This window comes from Labrus bergylta, chromosome 12 (assembly GCF_963930695.1).
Source record: "Labrus bergylta chromosome 12, fLabBer1.1, whole genome shotgun sequence".
Taxonomy (NCBI): Eukaryota; Metazoa; Chordata; class Actinopteri; order Labriformes; family Labridae; genus Labrus; species Labrus bergylta.
In genome coordinates, this window is record NC_089206.1 from 10,755,772 (window position 1) to 10,773,149 (window position 17,378).

At 44.6% G+C, this 17,378-nt stretch overlaps 1 protein-coding gene across 2 annotated transcripts; it reads right to left on the reverse strand.

The window, feature by feature from the left end:
- Positions 1-419: 419 nt before the first annotated feature.
- Positions 420-15,391, reverse strand: zhx3b (zinc fingers and homeoboxes 3b). Of its 2 annotated transcripts, none has more exons than XM_020644888.3 (7): positions 15,002-15,391; positions 8,065-8,959; positions 7,626-7,733; positions 5,954-7,519; positions 4,519-5,238; positions 3,236-3,497; positions 420-1,579 (listed from the first exon to the last, which is right to left on the reverse strand). In XM_020644888.3, the coding sequence occupies exons 2-7, from the start codon at positions 8,806-8,808 to the stop codon at positions 1,569-1,571; spliced, it is 3,411 nt and encodes a 1,136-aa protein (XP_020500544.2). In that variant the 5' UTR covers positions 8,809-8,959; positions 15,002-15,391; the 3' UTR covers positions 420-1,568. The 2 variants fall into 2 exon arrangements, with proteins under 2 accessions (XP_020500544.2, XP_029135364.2); XM_029279531.2 differs by lacking the exon at positions 15,002-15,391 and adding an exon at positions 9,108-9,307.
- Between the last annotated feature and the right edge of the window lie 1,987 nt (positions 15,392-17,378).

The window sequence follows — 17,378 nt, forward strand, 5'->3', positions numbered from 1 at the left end:
GCATGACAGCAGGTTAACTGAACTGTTTGAGCTGAAACATTACAGAGAAAAAGAATCTGCTGCCATTTTGATAGAAATTTGATTTAATAAGCAATGTTAAAGTTAAAAAATGCTGATGTCCCTCATAACCAGCCCCTCAGCTGGTGAGGCAAAATGAGCGATTAGAAATGTCACCTTCGGCTTTAGAAAGTGTAACCATTATTAGCGGGTTCAAAACAGGGAGAGGACCAAAATCAGAAGTGAAGTTATTTACAATGAAGACCCCACTGCAACCCTTTAGTCTTATTAATTTGCAAGATAACTTATGTTGGTGTGGCCAAAGCATTGTTTTAGTCTATAGTGAAGATCAGGCAGAAATTTAAGTTCCTAGTACCACCATCCTCCTCTTCAATGTACACCATACGACTCAAAGCCACACATTTATTACATTCTTTTTATTCTGCAAATACCACCTGTAAAAATTATACATCAAGCCTAAGCATGGAACTCTGGTAAAAGTTCACAGTTCTTTTACAGTCAAATTTATTTCATAGGAAAGTTCCATTAAAAACAAAGATACGTACACGTCGGTGATGAAAAGAAGCACTTGATGCTACAACACAAACCAGGTTCCACCCAGGCAGTCTTCTAAAGTGTGGTTTTCTTTTTTTGTCTTTCAACAGCAGGGTGCTTGCCTTCTTTGGATGACAGATTGTGTTTCTCTTACAGTTTAATGTCCTTTTTAATCAAATGTCATACAGCTAAGGCAAGAAAAGAGAAGTAAAAAAAAGAAAAGAAAGGAGATCAATAATCAAATGAACATCAGTGCTGTGTTTCAGATATGACACTGAAAAGCCTGGCTAACATTTAAAGTAAGCTGCAAGCATGAAGTCAAAGTGTATGAGTGCAAGTTGGTGGCAAAAGGAGTACGAGGATGACACAATAGAACAATTATTTGAATCACTTTAAGGCTGAGGCAAGCACCCTGGAGCAGAGCAGAAACTGCGCCGGTTTTCGTACCCTTAAACAAACTGTCACACAATCCTCAACTGAGTCCGGTTTGGTCGATTACTGTCCAACAACTCACCCCCAAACTCCTGCTCAACATCTGAGGAGGTCTCAATATGGACTAACTTTCTCCCTCCACATCCACTTTTACTTCTTGTCTCACATCACAGCAGGCAGGCAGAACAACCACAGTAGAGCAACGCCGCCCCTCCCTCCTCCACTTCAGTCTGCAGTGGAACTTCCTTCTGGAGGGAAAATGGTGGATTGGGCGGGGTGGGGGTGGGGGGGGCTTGAGATGTGGCGTGCAGCGGAGGGGCAGACAGAACGGGAGTGGGTTGGTTGACGGATGGATGGGGAAAAGGGGGGGTATAGTGGCTTTAGTGTCCATCTCACGTAGTGGGGGAGGTCATGCCTACCTCTAGGGGTGTGAGCGAGGAAGGAGGGAGAGGAGGGATGGGTGAGGATGTTTTTTCAAGGTCCATCCAGTGATCCTGTTACAGCCGCATCTGCTGTCGCTCCCTCAGACTGCCGACACAAAGACCACCTGCATTGTGAGCCCCATCCTCAGACAAAAGGCCTCTTCAGTCAGTTCCTGTTGTAATCAAAGTAAAACAAATTAAAAAATCCATCGCTATGACAACAAGCTCCATATGTAGAAATCTTTTCCATCATTATTCACAGTGAACTGGTGTGAGACGTGCTTTTGTTTTACAGTCACAGCACGCCTCGTTCCTCATTGAAGGGATCTGTGTCATTTGCATGCTTCACCTGGGGGACAATTACTCATGTTGTGGTTATGATTAATCTCCTTTAATCTCCATTGAACCACAAGGTTTCCACATCCCAATTAAAAAGCTAATCAAAACTAAGACAAAACAAGTCATAAAAAAAAACAAAAAAAAACACATCATTTGAATTTATAGTATCCAATATTTAAGTAACCAATTTAAAGCTGTAACAATCAGTCAATCAAATGAACTGATTAAACGAGTTATTCTGCAACTATTGTTCAGGGTAAATGCAAAACACTTTTGGGTTGCAGCTTGATTTTACAAACCGCTGATTTGGTTTTTCATACTTACACAGATGTGATTTGCAAACGGCTGAAAAGCAGTAAGAGCGCATTCTGATCAATTTTCTTCACCAATCTGTGCCTTCCCTGCAGCATTTTATCTTATTAATCTAGTCTATGTGCATTTAAAAATCTATTTTAGCACATATTCAACTTGATTATAAATTCATTCATTTGAATACTTTTACAAACATGCAGACTTAAATAGTTCTGTGTTTCTGCACCATTTTTTCCTGTAGCTGTAGCTGTACAAAAGCCTATGTATATTCCACATGTACGGTAGTTTTGTATAACATTACTGAATTGACTTTAGTTTTGATCCCCAAAGAGATAACAGAAAACATTTGCTAATTTAAACATAATCTAGACCATGGTAATATTCTAAGACGTGATGATTTGAAGAATTGAGAGAGAGTTTGACAGAGAGATCTGCTACACTACCTCTAATGTTGACTGACATCAATCACAATAAACAAAATGTGAATACCAATTAATAACGCAGATTTGTTTGTCTTTTAAACACTGTCTCGAGGTCTGGACCTTGCTGACATCATCACCTCTTTCCCTTTCCCCCGTCTTTCAGCAGTATGTGTCATAAACAATGAACACTCCCTGTTTTAAAGTTACACTTGTGATTCATTTATTACAAAAAGGTTAGCCTCGCGTCAGGAGTCGTGTTATTAATGATGCGAGAGTGCAAAATATCATCGGCAACTATCATCTTCCCAAAACCTTTCAACCGACATAAGAAGGTTCATATTTAAAACTGACACCACAACCTCTGCAGCCTATCTAAAGAGGAACGTAACTTTGGACATTTATCTCTCTCTCTCTTTTTTATTACCTGTAGAGCATACAGACGCGACTCGCAACAAACTCTAGCTAAAAAAATATAAATTCAAAAACAGCTGGCAGCTATATGTAGGCTGCTGGAAACATACCTGGGTGACGTGCCCAGATATATTCTATTTGTGGAAAACACTGATGCATAATTCATGGGTCAACATTTTAGGATTTTTAACTGGTTGATTTAATGAGACAATGATTGTCAGTTTTATGTATAAAGGAAGTATTCTGAAAGTATTATTTTTATAATGTGTTACACCATGTTTGGTGTATCTTAAGGGGGCTTTTACTGAACGGCACATGCTTAGTGACTCGACACACAAAGACTACCTTCAGTAGGATTCACAGTCTTGTCAGGGTTGGCCTCCTCCGCCTCTGTTGAGAAACCACACACCGACTGCTCCATTTTCTCCTCCGTCCCACCTCCTGGCTGTGGCTCCAAAGGGGAGGATCCTTTTTGTGGGTCAGTTGCTGCACCTCGAGCAACTACAGCAGCAGCAGTGTTTTCCGCCCCGTGCAAAGACGCCTTGGTGCTGAACCAATATCTCACCAAGTCTGCAGTTAAACCGCTAGCCTCGGCCAGTTCCTGCAACTGCGGATAAAGAATAACCTGAATAAGTGCACTGTTACAAATCAGAGGATGTGCATGGCTGTCATTTTTTATTATAGATAGATACCGCTTTAGAGTAGTTTCACTAAAATATACAATTGAAGATTACAGATAAATGCGAATGTTAAAATCATTGAGGAGGACAATTAGTAAGACAGCAACATTCATCTATAGGTTACACACAGCTTTCAAGTTTCTTTATATCCTAAGATATCCTCCAATGTGGTGGAGGGGGTGGCTGTGGCTGTGGCTCAGTTGGTAGCGTCGTCGCCTTTCAACCGGAAGATCGAGGGCTCGATCCCCAGCTGGGCAACATGTCCAATGCGTCCTTGGGCAAGACACTTAACCCCAAATTGCTTCCTCTGCTTCGGTGGTGGTGTATGAATGGGATTAGTTACTTTTGATGGATGATACTACATAGCGATCACTACCATCAGTGTGTGAATGGGTGGGTGTGACATGCAGTGTAAAAGCGCTTTGAGTAGTCGGAAGACTAGAAAAGCGCTATATAAGCTCAAGTCCATTTACCATATTCAGGTGTCTCTGGGTTTAAAGGCGGCGGGGGGGGGGGATGAATGACTGAAGAGAAAACTAAAATATTCAAGTTCAAGTTTGCTTTCTGAGCCTCATTATTTGAACATGCTGCTGCCCCTGACGTGTTGCTGTAGGGTTATTCGTATGCAAGCTCCTGAAATATTTTGTGTTTTGCACAGATTAATGACTGAACTGGTTCTGCAGCAATGCGCATATTAAGAATGTGCATCTTTCAGAGTCCAAGAAAGTACAGTCAGTGCCAAAGAATGACACTCTACAAAGTAATGTGAGTAATTTTTCCCAGTCATGTTCAGGGTTCAGCTGCAAAAATATCTTTATCGTACATTGTTTATATTTTGAAGCAAATCAGCACAGATTGTTCATCTGCTTCTCAGGCCTCAGTTAATCAGAGTCATTAAATTGCTTGAGTAAAGCTGTGTAAACAATCATTACTTGTGGTCATATTTACCTGTGACTCCTGCAGCCCCCCGTGGGTGTCAAAGCAGGCCTGGAGGATCTGTTCATCAACCTTCTGAAGCTCTTCTTCCAGAGCGATTTTCTGGTGAGCGTCAAGCCACTTCAGCTGTCCGTTCTTCTGCATGTAGCGACAGTCCCCAAACCAGCGCACTACCTCCGGTCTGGGCAGCCCAGTACCTGATATCAGTTCATCGTACTGAGTGGCGCTTGGCCACTGTGTCCGTGCGTAGACTTGTTTGAGCAGTTGCAGCTGCTCTGCTGTCTTCTTACCTCGAATGGTTGAAGGTTTGGGGGAGTTGGAGGTTTTGGGTGTAGGGGTGGAGGACTGGGGTGGTTTTGGGGTAGGTGATGGGGAAGATGCAGGCGTGCTGCTGGACTGAAGGGGTAAAGTGGGGCTGTCCGACCCTTCACCCTCAGCTTTGCCATTGGCTTCAGTCACTTTGAGCATCTTCAGATTGATCTTAATGGGGTTGACTTTAAGTTCTCCTGAACCGTCCTCTTTCTGTCTCTCCTCCCCGTCATTCTCCCCCTCCTCCTGTCTCAACACCCGCTCTGCCTCCTCTTTCCTTTTCTCAGCTGCCATCTTCTTCCTCCTCTCAGCGAACCAGCCGTGGATCTCCCGTCTTGTCATCTTGGTCTCACATCGCAGCCTGTCCACCTCCTCTCCTTGTGGGTCAGGGTCCTGGGCAAAACTCGTCTCTAGAGCCTTCACCTAAACACACCACACAAGTGGACAATGTGAACCTGGAAGCACTTGTGCTCTGCTTTTCTCTGCTATACAATACTGCAAGCTAATCCTTACTTTTGGAATGGTTAAGAGGAAATCAATGTGATATTAAAAGATTACGATGGACATATATCCCTGGTTTCAAGCGCTTAATAAACTAAACAACAAAAGATAAAAAATATCTGTCAAAAATAAAGTAATGCACTTCCATAACATTGTTGGACTCACAACAGGTGATTTTTAAAAAGAAGGACAAATACTAATATCAAGACAAAAATCATCACAAACCGCAATATTATTTCTTATACCAAAGCCACCTTCGACGGTTCAGTCAGAGAATCAGGTGCGCAACACCAGCCTCGACAGAGATGAAGTGCAGGCTTCAGAGGTATGGTGACCTCACTTCTTTGAAAACCCACACAACACCCAAGATTGTGGGCTTGTTTGTCAAATGTGTTGTGTATAACTCAAACCCTTGCTGAACTTCTCAGATTTCACAAAGCTCTCACTCGAGTTGACAAGACTTAGAAAGGCTGATTCCGGTATTTGGGAATATAGCTTTCTTCTTTCTAAGTCTAAGAATTGGTGAAATGTAACTATTTTCAATTGAAGGAATAATGAAAAAATGCCGGTTTCTGCCCTTAAACTTAACAATCACATGGAAAAAAAAAAAAAAAAGAAAAATTGCTCAGAATCTCACCTGATGAGGTTCTCGCTCCTTGTAGCGGATGGCCGTGAAATCAGGTGATGGAGGTCTTGGGTTCCGGCGGGAAGGCGTGGTGGGAGAAGTGGGAGTGTGTGATGCAGTTGGACTCAGGGGTGCAGAACTGTGCTGGGGCGTTTTTGAACCAGAACTGCTGCCGCTGTCAGACAGATCCACAGGGTTGGCACTGCCAGCAGCACCACTCCCAGGCGTACTTGAACCGCTACCTGCTCCCGCTGCACCGCCAGACTTACTCTGTCCACCTGTGCTGGAGCGCGGACCTTTGAGGTTGCGGAAGTGGTAGCGCCGGTCGCTGAACCACTTGCGGACTTCTCGCACTGTGAGCCCGGTCATAGAGATGAGGCGGTCCACTTCCTCCTGGTCGGGAAACTGGCCGGTCTGAAAGCTGTCCTTCAGAGCGTTGAGCTGCTCCTGTGACTTCTTGCCCTTGTAAAAGCTTGGGTCCAGGAAAGAGTTAACGGGAGTCCGAGAGCCAGGCGTGCTGCTTGAAGGAGCTGGAGAGGAAGACTTTGATGCGGGGGAAGAAGCATCCTCCATTCTTATGGCAGGAGAATCGCTGGTGGGAGGGTCCACTTCGTCTGTGCTTGTACTGGTTGGGTTGTTTTTTTCGCTGCTGCTACTGTTGGTATCTTTGCTCTTCTTTTCATCACTGACTGTTCTGCTGTTACCGTTATTAGATTTTTTGTCTGTACTGTTTTTGCTCTCTGTGTTGTTATTCTGCCCAGTGCTGTTGTTGGCTTTGCTGCTATCCGTGTTCTTGGCATTTACATGGCTGCTTACATGACTATTTTTCTTGTCATTGCAGTCAGCATTTGCCCCTCTGTGTTTACCATTGACACTGCTCCCCTTTGCATTACTGTTATTACTGCTTCCAAGACTAAGGTTGATGACACTGGCTTGGCTGCTTGTAATAATACTTCCTCCTCCTCCCCCACTCCTACTACTATTACTGGTAATGATGTGGCTTGCAGTGCTGCTGCTGCTCCCCACTGTCCCCACCACCATGCTGATGCCTTTATCTGCAACCAGGGCCGCAGCAGGACGGGCCTGCATCATTGGGCGAGCTGCCGCCTGGGGCTTCGGTGTGACAGCCAGGGCCACGGGAGCACTGCTAACCTGGATACCGTTTGCCATCACAGGCTGCGTAACAATTACTCCTCCCTGGCCAACGAGAGAGCCCTGCAGGAATTGAGGGATCCCAGCAGCCCCGAGAGAGGCAGGCAGGACTGTGATTGTGTGCTGAGCCTGGCTGCGTTGACTCTGGTTCTGGTTCTGCGAGCCTGCAGGTGTAGTCTGGATGATGGTGTTAAACATCTTCCGCCGCGCCTCTTCGATCTCCTCAGGAGACCAGCTGATGCCTTGTTTGAGTCTCTGCGCGGTGAACCAGATCTTGATCTGCTCTTCGGGGAACTTTGTGACCACGGTCAGGTAACAGAGCTCGGCCTTGGTGGGGTACGGGAACTTACTGAAGGAGGTCTTCAAAAAGGAAGAGGAATCCATGGAGGCACTGTAGGTAGGAATGCTGCTCAATGGAATCATCACCTGGGAGGGACAAACGTGAAAAAAAATGATGATGGTCATTTATAACATTATTTGGAATCCAACAAAACGTTAAAACACTTGGACACTAAAAAATAGGAGCGGCTACCTTGGGGAGATTTTTGGAGGAAGAATGCGAGGAGGTTGAGGAAGCGTTTGTGGAGGCTGTGATTGATGCAGATTGATTAAAGGTTCTGTTTTGAACCACAGAGACCACCTATAGGAAACAAAGGAAGAAGATCAGAATTAATCAAATCAAACAGACAGTCAAATGTTGTTTTCACAAATGCAAAAACTATTCCGCCTATACCCTGCGAGTATGTTGTTCACCGCTCTTTAGCTGATACTGTGAAATAGTCCAATTACAGGCAAGCAAGTGTATCAAAGTGTCAGACTCTGTCTGCAATCTTGTATTTTGGTCTTACAGTCAGTGTTTTTAACTTCACATCTTACGCTGTGAGGAAAATATGTGAACAAATGACTTTCTAGAAATCTTCAGGGGTGCATGTGTGAAAACAACTTAAGAGACAGCAAAAACTACCACAAACCTGTGTGATGGGAGTTTTGAGCATTGGCAATGCTCCAGAGCCGTTAACTATCTGGATTGCAGAGGGCAGCGTGACCTTGGTCGTTCCGTTGTGAACAATTGTGGGAACATGGGTTACTGTCACTGCAGCAGTCTCCTTTCTCTCACTCTCCCTGGATGCAGAAATAGAGTTGGGGTCTAAGGAAGGCTCATCTGAGACTGGGTGAGACACCACTATCCGTTTAGGTTCAGATTTCCCCTTCAGCATCCTCATAATTGGTGTTTTAGTGATGGAAATCTCACTGTCCTTCCCCGTTTCTCCCCCAGTCACCAGATTCTGTTCCACTACTACTCTCCTGTCCTTCTTCCTCAGCTGCAGAGTCGTGTTCAGAGTGCTTGGGTGTACCCTGGCATTATGCAGGGCCAGCCCCTCAAACTTGGGCGCGGAAACCCCACAGCTCACACAAAAGAAGCTGGGGTCCGCACGGAAGTCAGGGTGACCAGAGTACACGTGATCCAAGAACAAGTTAAGGTCATGGGTTTCAAAGGTACAAGGCCTACAGGTGTAAGTGCCAGCGCCGTCTTTCACAGCGTCCCCCGCCTCGGGTTTTGAACACTGTTTTGGATCGAGGGGGCTATGTCTGCCCCCTCCAGATATCCTTGACTGATGCAAGGAGACAGGAGAGTCTTGTTCAACCTCCTCTGCTTGGCGTATTATCTTGCTTGGGATCATACAAGGAACCTTGGATTTCCTCTTGCTTGCCATGGTTTGACCAGAAGGTGGGGAAGAATGTACGTCGTGCGAGTGTGAAAACTGGTTGCTTCTGGTTAACTATGGACCAGGACTTGAGAACGGAGGACAGCGCAACATGTCCATGGGTCCACTTGTGGCTCTCACTGCAGTTGTGAAGGGAATTCTGAAAAATGAGAGAGAACAGCTTGTCAACTATGATACTGTACACCTGTGTGTGGTTGGATAGAATTGGTTTAGTGGTACAAAGTATGCCAGTTTATAACAAATGGAATGGAAGAAACGTGAGGAGAAAAAAACAAGATGTATCTTACGCTACTCGGTACAAGCCAGTTTCCTCTGAGCTGCACAAAAACCATGCACGACAGCCGCTCGCAGGTAAAAATCAACAGCAAAGGTCATAATAAGGCCTTACAAAAAGATGCAGTCAGGTGTCTATCTATAAAGTCTTCTCCCCATCTCCCTTCACCATGAAACTCAAGGCTACGTCTCTTATGAGGGTTTTCAAACAAGCTCAGTCTGCTTCTTCACTGGAGGCTTTTTGGGAGAGCTCCTGTCCTACCCCCGTCTTTCCCCTCCCCCACACAACTCTGTCTCACTTCCCCTCGTTCAGACACACCCCCACAGAGAGAGCACATTCTGTATTTTCTTCTAAGCCAGAGCCTCTGTAGCTTCACTGAACACCTTAATAACGATTTCCACAAATTATTCACTTTTGAATGTGCTGCTTAAGATAGGGTCTACTTCATAATTGTGCAAGTGGGTGGTTTGACAGATGTTCCTCTGAAAAATAGTGTTTTCCTCTCGGGGGAAGTACAGACAGAAACATCATAAGAACGTTAATCTTCAGATTTTCACTCCTAGACCTCCTTTTCTTCCTTACAAAATGGTGAAACTTCCTGTGGAGAGGTTTTCACCTCCCTCCTTCCAGCGAGGTAGTGATGCAGTAATGGAGGACAGCTCTAGGGCAATTACCCTCCCAATCACTCTGCACCAACATGACAACTCACGCACAGAGAAGCCAAAGTTTTTAAAAAGTTCAATGGCTCTAAAAAGAAACCCTAAAACTTTTTAAAAACCCAGCCCCTCCCTATGCAGGGATATCTTTTCAACAAATCAAAACAAACCTTTAGGTTAACAGGTTAAATCTTAGGTTATCTATACACAAACAGAGCAGTCTGACGCAAAGGTTAAAGTTGTCTGGGACTAGGTCAGACAATATATATCCTCTTAATGTAGGATGCTGCACTGTTGCTGTCAGGTAAACATTACACTCCAAGTAAGAGTGATACAATACAATAGATGAACCTCTCTCCAACCGATTGGAACTTGTTTAATGACAAATGCGTTCTTTTTTCCTAGCCTCACCCACTGCCTTGCTGGTCATGGTAGATTAGCTCATAGTCCAGTTAACCCTCACAAGACTGGGGTGTGATGGATACCCTTTTCACACACAAGTTGTTCTAGTTGTTGTTCGACGCGGCGTGCATTTTTTTTAGTCATCTTTATTTGTAGTCTGAAAAGTCTTCATGGCTTACCATCTTCTCTGAGATTTTAAAATGAAACTATGCACTGTCATATTAAAAAGATATTTACTATTGAGCTTTAACATTTTTTGACTTGGATTGACAACAATATGGTTGTCTTTGTCTGTTTTTTTAAGAGTTGGCTTTGAGGGGTTAACAGGCAAATGATGTCTGCTACTGTTGAGCGAATGTGATGCCCCTTGTTCCCCCGTGCACCCCCCCCAGAGAGAGTAACTGCCCTTCACTGGGGCTGTTGTGCACCCCTTCTTCTCCCCTGCCATTCAGTTCTGCATCAGGGGGCACCGCTCTGCCAAGGCAGGCTGGTCACATGACCAACACAAAGGCTTATGGGTGGGCAGTCTCCACCATCCATCACGTGGTGCTGTTGGGTGTGGGTGGGCAGGCCAGAGAAGAGGAGAGGAGAAGAGAGAGCGAGCTAATGGGAGAGGACGATGGGGGATGGGCAGCCAGTTTGGGGTGAGGAGGCGAGGGGAAGGAGGGGTGTTAACAGTCTTGGAGGAAGCACTGAGGTGTTTCAGGGAAGAATTTTTCCTCCGATACCCCCTCCAACAAGCCAACACCAATCCACCAAGCTAACCCCCGCTCTTCAACGCCCCCTTCTTGCCCCTAACTACAATCACACAGTCCTTCTTTTCCTCCCTCCCTCCTTACTGCACAGCAAAGCCTGGAATGTTCCAACCCAAGCTCTTCAGCCAGTGGACAACCTGAAGTTCAGCTCCCATGGCAGTATGTGCCCACACATGCATTTCATTGCCTCATGCTAAACACGTAAACCAAACTAAAAACAAAAACACAAGTTGTCACCTAGTATAAAATCTGATTCGCATACATCTTAGGATACAATGGCAACGCTGAATTCACACACTGATTGCGTATGAATAAAAAAAAAAAAAAAGAACATTACTGTGTGAAAACATCTGCAGACAAAAGTTGGTATAAAGCAACGGCAGCTACCAGCAGACACCCACGGGCCTTACACAGGTGAGAGCTGAAACAATGCACAATACAAGCGGCGCTATTATTGGCAAGTCGAAATTGGCAGCTCGTGTCTCTGCAATGCACGAGTTCTGTCGACTCATCGGGAAGAAACTTTAATTTGATGTTGCACATATGTTGACCTACCACATGCTGAAGTCAGGTTTGTGTCCGCTATGTGTGTCTGCGTTTGCATGTGTGGGTTTCCTGTAACATTGAGAGTGAAGAGAAGGGAGGTGGGGTGGGGGCGCTTGAGTGCTCGCGAATGCATGCGTGTGTGTGTGTGTGTGTGTGTGTATGTGGCGTGCGGGGGTGGCTGCCTGCATGTCTGTGTGAGGCTTGTTTACTGAGGTAGTAAGGCTGCCAGTTTTTTCCAGTGTGAGAGTCAGAGATCTGCTGGTGACACACAAAGACAATCTTTTCGTCCTCCTGGTTCATAACCTATATTATGTACGCCTCATCATTGGCTCAGCACGGCGTGACCTCCTTTCATCCCCTGGCCTGACTCTCGTCTTGGCCTGGGTTATATCCTGTGATTGCAGGCCAATAATAGCATGCACACATAGTAGCCTAACGCAAGCTTGGCCACATAGCTGCATGTTCCTCTTCTCACCTAGCTGAGAGTACAGGTGTAATGTTGATATCTGTCGGTGTTACAATTGTGCACATTAAAAAAAAAAAAAAAAAAAAGGTGTACAACACAAGCAGTCCTTTCCTGCTCCATTTCTTGCTTCCTCTCTCCTCGCTTTTCCCCTCTCCCCCTCCCTCTGTAACCGTCTCTGCGCCCTCTGCTTCCCCTCCCTCCATTCCTTCTTCTCCTCCCTCTCCCAGCAAGTTTGGCCCAGGGAGACAGGTCGGCAGCGCCACTGGTGTGTTACTGTCCCCATGGCAACCACCTCCTATTCCCCCCCCTCCCTCTCTTTCTCTCTCCCACCAGCTCATTTCTCTAAAGCACATGCGTGTGGGTAAAAACTCAGGCCTACAACCGCGCGCACACACACACACACACACACACACACACATCTCCTATGCCATCCAGTCCCTGGCTCTTGCGGGACTTGTTTGTTCCACACACCCCTGTGAGTGGTATTTGGAGAGTCCCTGCCCTGCTCCTATTTCAGTGCCTCCCTCACACGGTGTTGATGTCTCTGAGCTAGGTGTGGTCACTGTCGCCAAGCCACACTATTGGCTGTTGATGTCTCTTCCTGTTCATTCAGTGTGTGAGTCCTTGTGCAGGCATCTGCCTGGGCTTCAGCCCTGTCTTTTGCTCTCAGTGGCCCTTGAGTTTGGTCTGCAGGGGCCTGAGGCCTGCAGGGCTTCTGTATTCACTGTGGGCAACAGAGACATGGATACATTAACAGGGCTGAAAAGATGCTATCTTTCTTCAGAGATGAGCCACCTTTATCCCCTCATGGATTCAAGCTAATTATCAAGCCTGAACCAAAACACAAACCCTGTGCCAATTCTTCCTCTCTCTTTTATACACCAACATTTAAATCCTTCGCCATTTTCTCTTCTAACCCAAATCACAAATGCCTTGGCAGATACTTAATATACACCCACCTTAAACAGACATGGCCCCAACTAACCTCCCCTTGTCAATCAACTCCAAGGTAACAATCAGAATACCTTTGCTGAGAACCACAGCTACACCTTTTGTGAAATGGACTAATTCACAACATTATTTGGATCATTACACCGTACGGGCAAACGTAAGGAACCGCCGGTCATTGTGTCATTCCCTCTACTGCTGGGTACTTTTTGGGTTGATCTCAGGCCAGGGAGTGGACGGCTCCATGGGTTGCAGTCAGCTGCAATGCTGTGGCCACTGCAAGTGCATGCATTAAAACTGGGTTGCTGAGAGGGGAGGGAGAGAAAAAAATGGCGGAGCACCATGCTCTGTGCTGTCCAACCTAAAATGGCTGACTTCACAAGCTGTTACCCAGCCAAGCAGAGCAAGAGGCTGCTACTACTGCTGACCCAAACCTGCTTACTCGGTCTGGATGTGTGATTGGATCACACTGCTTTACCCCAAAGATTGCGACGGAGAAACGCTCTGGAGCAGCAGCCTACTCTGTTTGTGCGGTCATTGTTGGAGGAGATCTGGAAATAAATTGTCATTACAATGAGAAGATGAAACTTACTGATTTAGAGTCATAAATTAAGGGCACACACACACACACACACACACACACACACACACACACACACACACACACAATCACAGTCAGCTTGCCATTCAATGCTTAAAAAAAGGAAAACTAGGAAAGAAACAAGATAAAGGAGATTGTAAAACTTTGAAAGGAATAACAGGAAAGAAAAGACTGTTTCAGTTGGATTTGAGGTGATAAAACCTGAAACTGAAGCACAGAAAGGGGTGGGGGGAGAGGGGAGGGAGGGAGGAGGTGGATGGGGGGGGGGGGGGGGGGGGGGTTAAGGGATTCTGATCAATGTACAGACAAGCTCCAGCACCAACACAGCACAGACAATGAACAGAATGAAAAAGGCTACAGCAAAGCCAGGCACAACAATAATACTTACAAAATAACCATGGCAAGAATGTCAACAAACTTTTGTCAAGCTGTTTGGAACATCTGAGACGCAGTTTCTCATATCTAACCCAGATTGAGTGTTTTGCAGTACATATATATATATATATTTTTTTTTTAAGAACACTAATATTGTAATTGGCCTTTTTCTAATAGTGAAATGTGAACACTGATAGAGAAATAGCTGGACTAAGCTGCTTGTCTATGCCTGGGACTCACGTGGACACATCAGACACAAACTAGCTGTCTGGGAAAGCTTTGCTCTAATCCCTGGAATCACACACTCATGACAACACTGACATGATAAATAACCAAGGCAACAACAGCTAGCAAACTCATAACTGGCTGTTGGGCAACAAGGAATAAAGCTTGAACTCTGCTTATAGTTTATAAATCTTTTTTTTTTAAAAGTATCTCAGCATGGGTTTTAAACTACAGCCTGTGAACACACTAAATTATGACAAATAGGCCTGATAACACAAACTTGTGGATGAAGCATTTTAGTGTACAACTTGTCCATTTCTAAAGGACAACTTTGAAAACATCGTTAGTCATAACTAATTGCAAGTCAAAGTGTTATTTCTTACTTCTTCATTCATAACCCACACTGAAGAAATGGGGGGGAATATGCCGGATGTTTACAAAAATATCTTTATGCCTTGACTTTAAAAGAAAACGACAACACCCTGCTATTCATACACTGAAATGCATGTCTCGAAAGATGTAGATAAACCCGGTGTTTTATAATAATACCAAAAGCACAAAGTGTTTGGACTACAGCGTCAGTCCCTGAGCGCAGCAGCGTCAAACATTTCCGAAAATGATGCGTGTTCATCTTCCGCTCAAGTTAGGAGGAGTGAGCCCCAACTTGTCTACATGACAGGTTTTAAAATATCGGAGCAAATTCAAAGTAGAGTCGGAAGGTAAGACCCTAGCCCCCCAAAACACCACTACTCTCTCTCTCTCTCTCTCTCCCCCCGTTGGCTGTCGCCATTTTAAGCAAGCGACATGCAGCTGGCCAGCAATGCTGAGCCAAAGCGCAGCCCCGCAAAAGGTAAGCCTTTACAATGGCTCACACACACACAAGTTTGGGAAAGGTGAAACACTTGCGTAAATGTATCAGAAAACCACACTCACCTCGCTTTGTCGGAGCGCAGTTTATGCAGCGAAGGATTTAAAAAGTTTACAATGATATGTGCTCAGACTGACGGGAGGTTTGGGCTTTACTGATGGTAACTTAGGCTCGGTGTAAGCCCCTCTGTCCATCGGCTGGTGATAAGCGGGACACAGGAGCCGGACCGGTCCCTTCAACGACCCCCTTTTTTTTTTTTTTTTTTTGCGCTTGTTTATCTCGAGTGTCTCAGTGTTGAAGCAGGCGGTGGAGGGGAGGAAAATACGACGGACGTACCGAGGGAAGAGACGGACACGTGACGCAGACGTCACTGACGGTGGAGTTGGCGTGAAGAGCTCGAGCTCCACCGTGCTCAGAGCAGAAGTGAGTCAGACATCCCCATCATGACTTTGACCTGACAACAGAAGGGGGTCGTGATTAAGTTTTTGGAGAGGGACAAGAGTCTCTCTCTCCCCCCCCCCCCACTGTCTTGGGTTAACGGGATGTTACACTAGCTCACTCACACCTGTCCCCCTCCCCAGGTGACCCCCCTCTTAAAGAGATAGAAGCCTACTTAACACAGTATGTCAAAAGTTACATTCACACCTCAACCATACATAAACACACCTTGGACACAATAGAGAAAGCTCAACATGAGCACGAACACAATATTCTGAAAAACATGACCGGTTGTTGTTTACAAGTAGAGTAGCACAGTGTGTAATAAATCCGATGTCTGTGTATATTTTACAACAGATAACTTTCTATTTTGTGATCAAACTCTTATTTTGACCTTTTCAACTATTTAGAGACATGCATGAATGAAAGAATGAAAAAGGAGACATAGCAGAAAAAACAACATAATCAAAATGGAATAGAAATGAGCAACACGACTAAAAAGTGCCACCTCCTTGGCACATTGACACCTACATTATAACTTTATTTCATTTACACGTAGGCCTGTACAACCATGTTTTGACACAAGGACTCACATAGAAATAAGGCATTACGATCAGGCCAATAAGATGCAGTATCCTTGTTGATATTACACAAGTGGTCCAATTTCTCTACAAAAGTGCACATCATTTAGCTGCCGATATGAGCTGTCATACATTGAACATGGGGCTCTTTTGGTGCCTCTCTGGCAATACCCGCTTTACACAGACATTTATGAGGAACATGTTCCTCATACATGGCAGGAGCTTATGCTGTTAATTGATTCACTTCATCAAAAAACATGCAGTTAAAGTGTCAATACAACTAATAACAGTTTATATTCATTGCTTTTGTTCCACATGCTGGTTTAAAAATGGATAATAGACCCTCCTGACTGTTTTGTTATGCAACCTGTTACCACCTTAAAACTTTATCACTCCGCTGTTCATGTCCCAGTTATTGCTCTGCTGCTCAACTACAAAACAGCAACAAAAAAACGGTTTCCTTATCTAGACATTATCATTCAGGTCTAAACTCCCTCCCACCCACTCCGCTCTGCCAATGAAAAGCATTTGGTCTAACCTTCACAACAGGGCCCTAAGTCTCTAGCTAGACCCTTCTCCTATGTCACCCCCCAGTGGGGGGATGAATTACCCATTGAATCTGCAGAATCCCTTTGCACCTTTAAGAAAAAGCTAAAGACCCAGCTTTTTCATGAACATAGGCACTTGTGATATTTATAATGTTTATGATGATGACAATAAAGAAGACATACTTTATTAATCCCTCGAGGTGAAATTCAATTTTACACTTGTTAAACATGCTACACACATAGGCTGAAATACACACACATGCACAAACAGCATCCTATAGACGTGCACTAATGGAGAGATGTCAGAGAGTTTGGTGCCTTGCAGGAGGTGAACTGGCACCTTTCCAGTTGGAAACCAATTTCCAGATTTTGGTCCGCACCGGGACTTGAACCTGTGAACTCCTGGTTAACGAAAAACCCTTCTATTAGCAGGTGTGCCCTAAATACAGCTTACAGTAGCTATATTATAATGATATAATTTAGTTTACTGTATTATTGATAGTACTGTTACTGTTGTGTGTCCAAACTTTTGACTGGTAGTGTTCATCAAATCACTTGAACGTATAATATTATAGTAGTTCCTATTTAGAATATGTTCCTGCCCTCTACAAAAAGCACATGTGGATTTAAAAAAAATCACATTAGTTACTATCACAAAGAGCTGAGGTTTGACCTTCTTCCCTTTCTCATAGTAAAATTAATTTGATTTAAATCTGCCTACATATTAGTCACATCCAGGTCTCTAGAAGTATGAACTTACTGAGTATAGCCAATTAAAGAAACACACAATTTAAGACCAACACCGAAACTCTAATTTATTTTCCATGAAGCTGTGTTTATTATGCATGCATCCAATTAGACTAAAATTAAAGATG

What these genes read in the sequence shown, in the direction of transcription:
- zhx3b (XM_020644888.3), bottom strand. Translation starts at nt 8,808, where the DNA reads ATGGCAAGCAAGAGGAAATCCAAGGTTCCTTGTATGATCCCAAGCAAG. An exon ending in TCAAAACTCCCATCACACAG is followed by an intron (nt 7,734 to 8,064) that starts GTTTGTGGTAGT and finishes TGTTTCCTATAG; the next exon opens with GTGGTCTCTGTGGTTCAAAA. An exon ending in CCTCCAAAAATCTCCCCAAG is followed by an intron (nt 7,520 to 7,625) that starts GTAGCCGCTCCT and finishes TGTCCCTCCCAG; the next exon opens with GTGATGATTCCATTGAGCAG.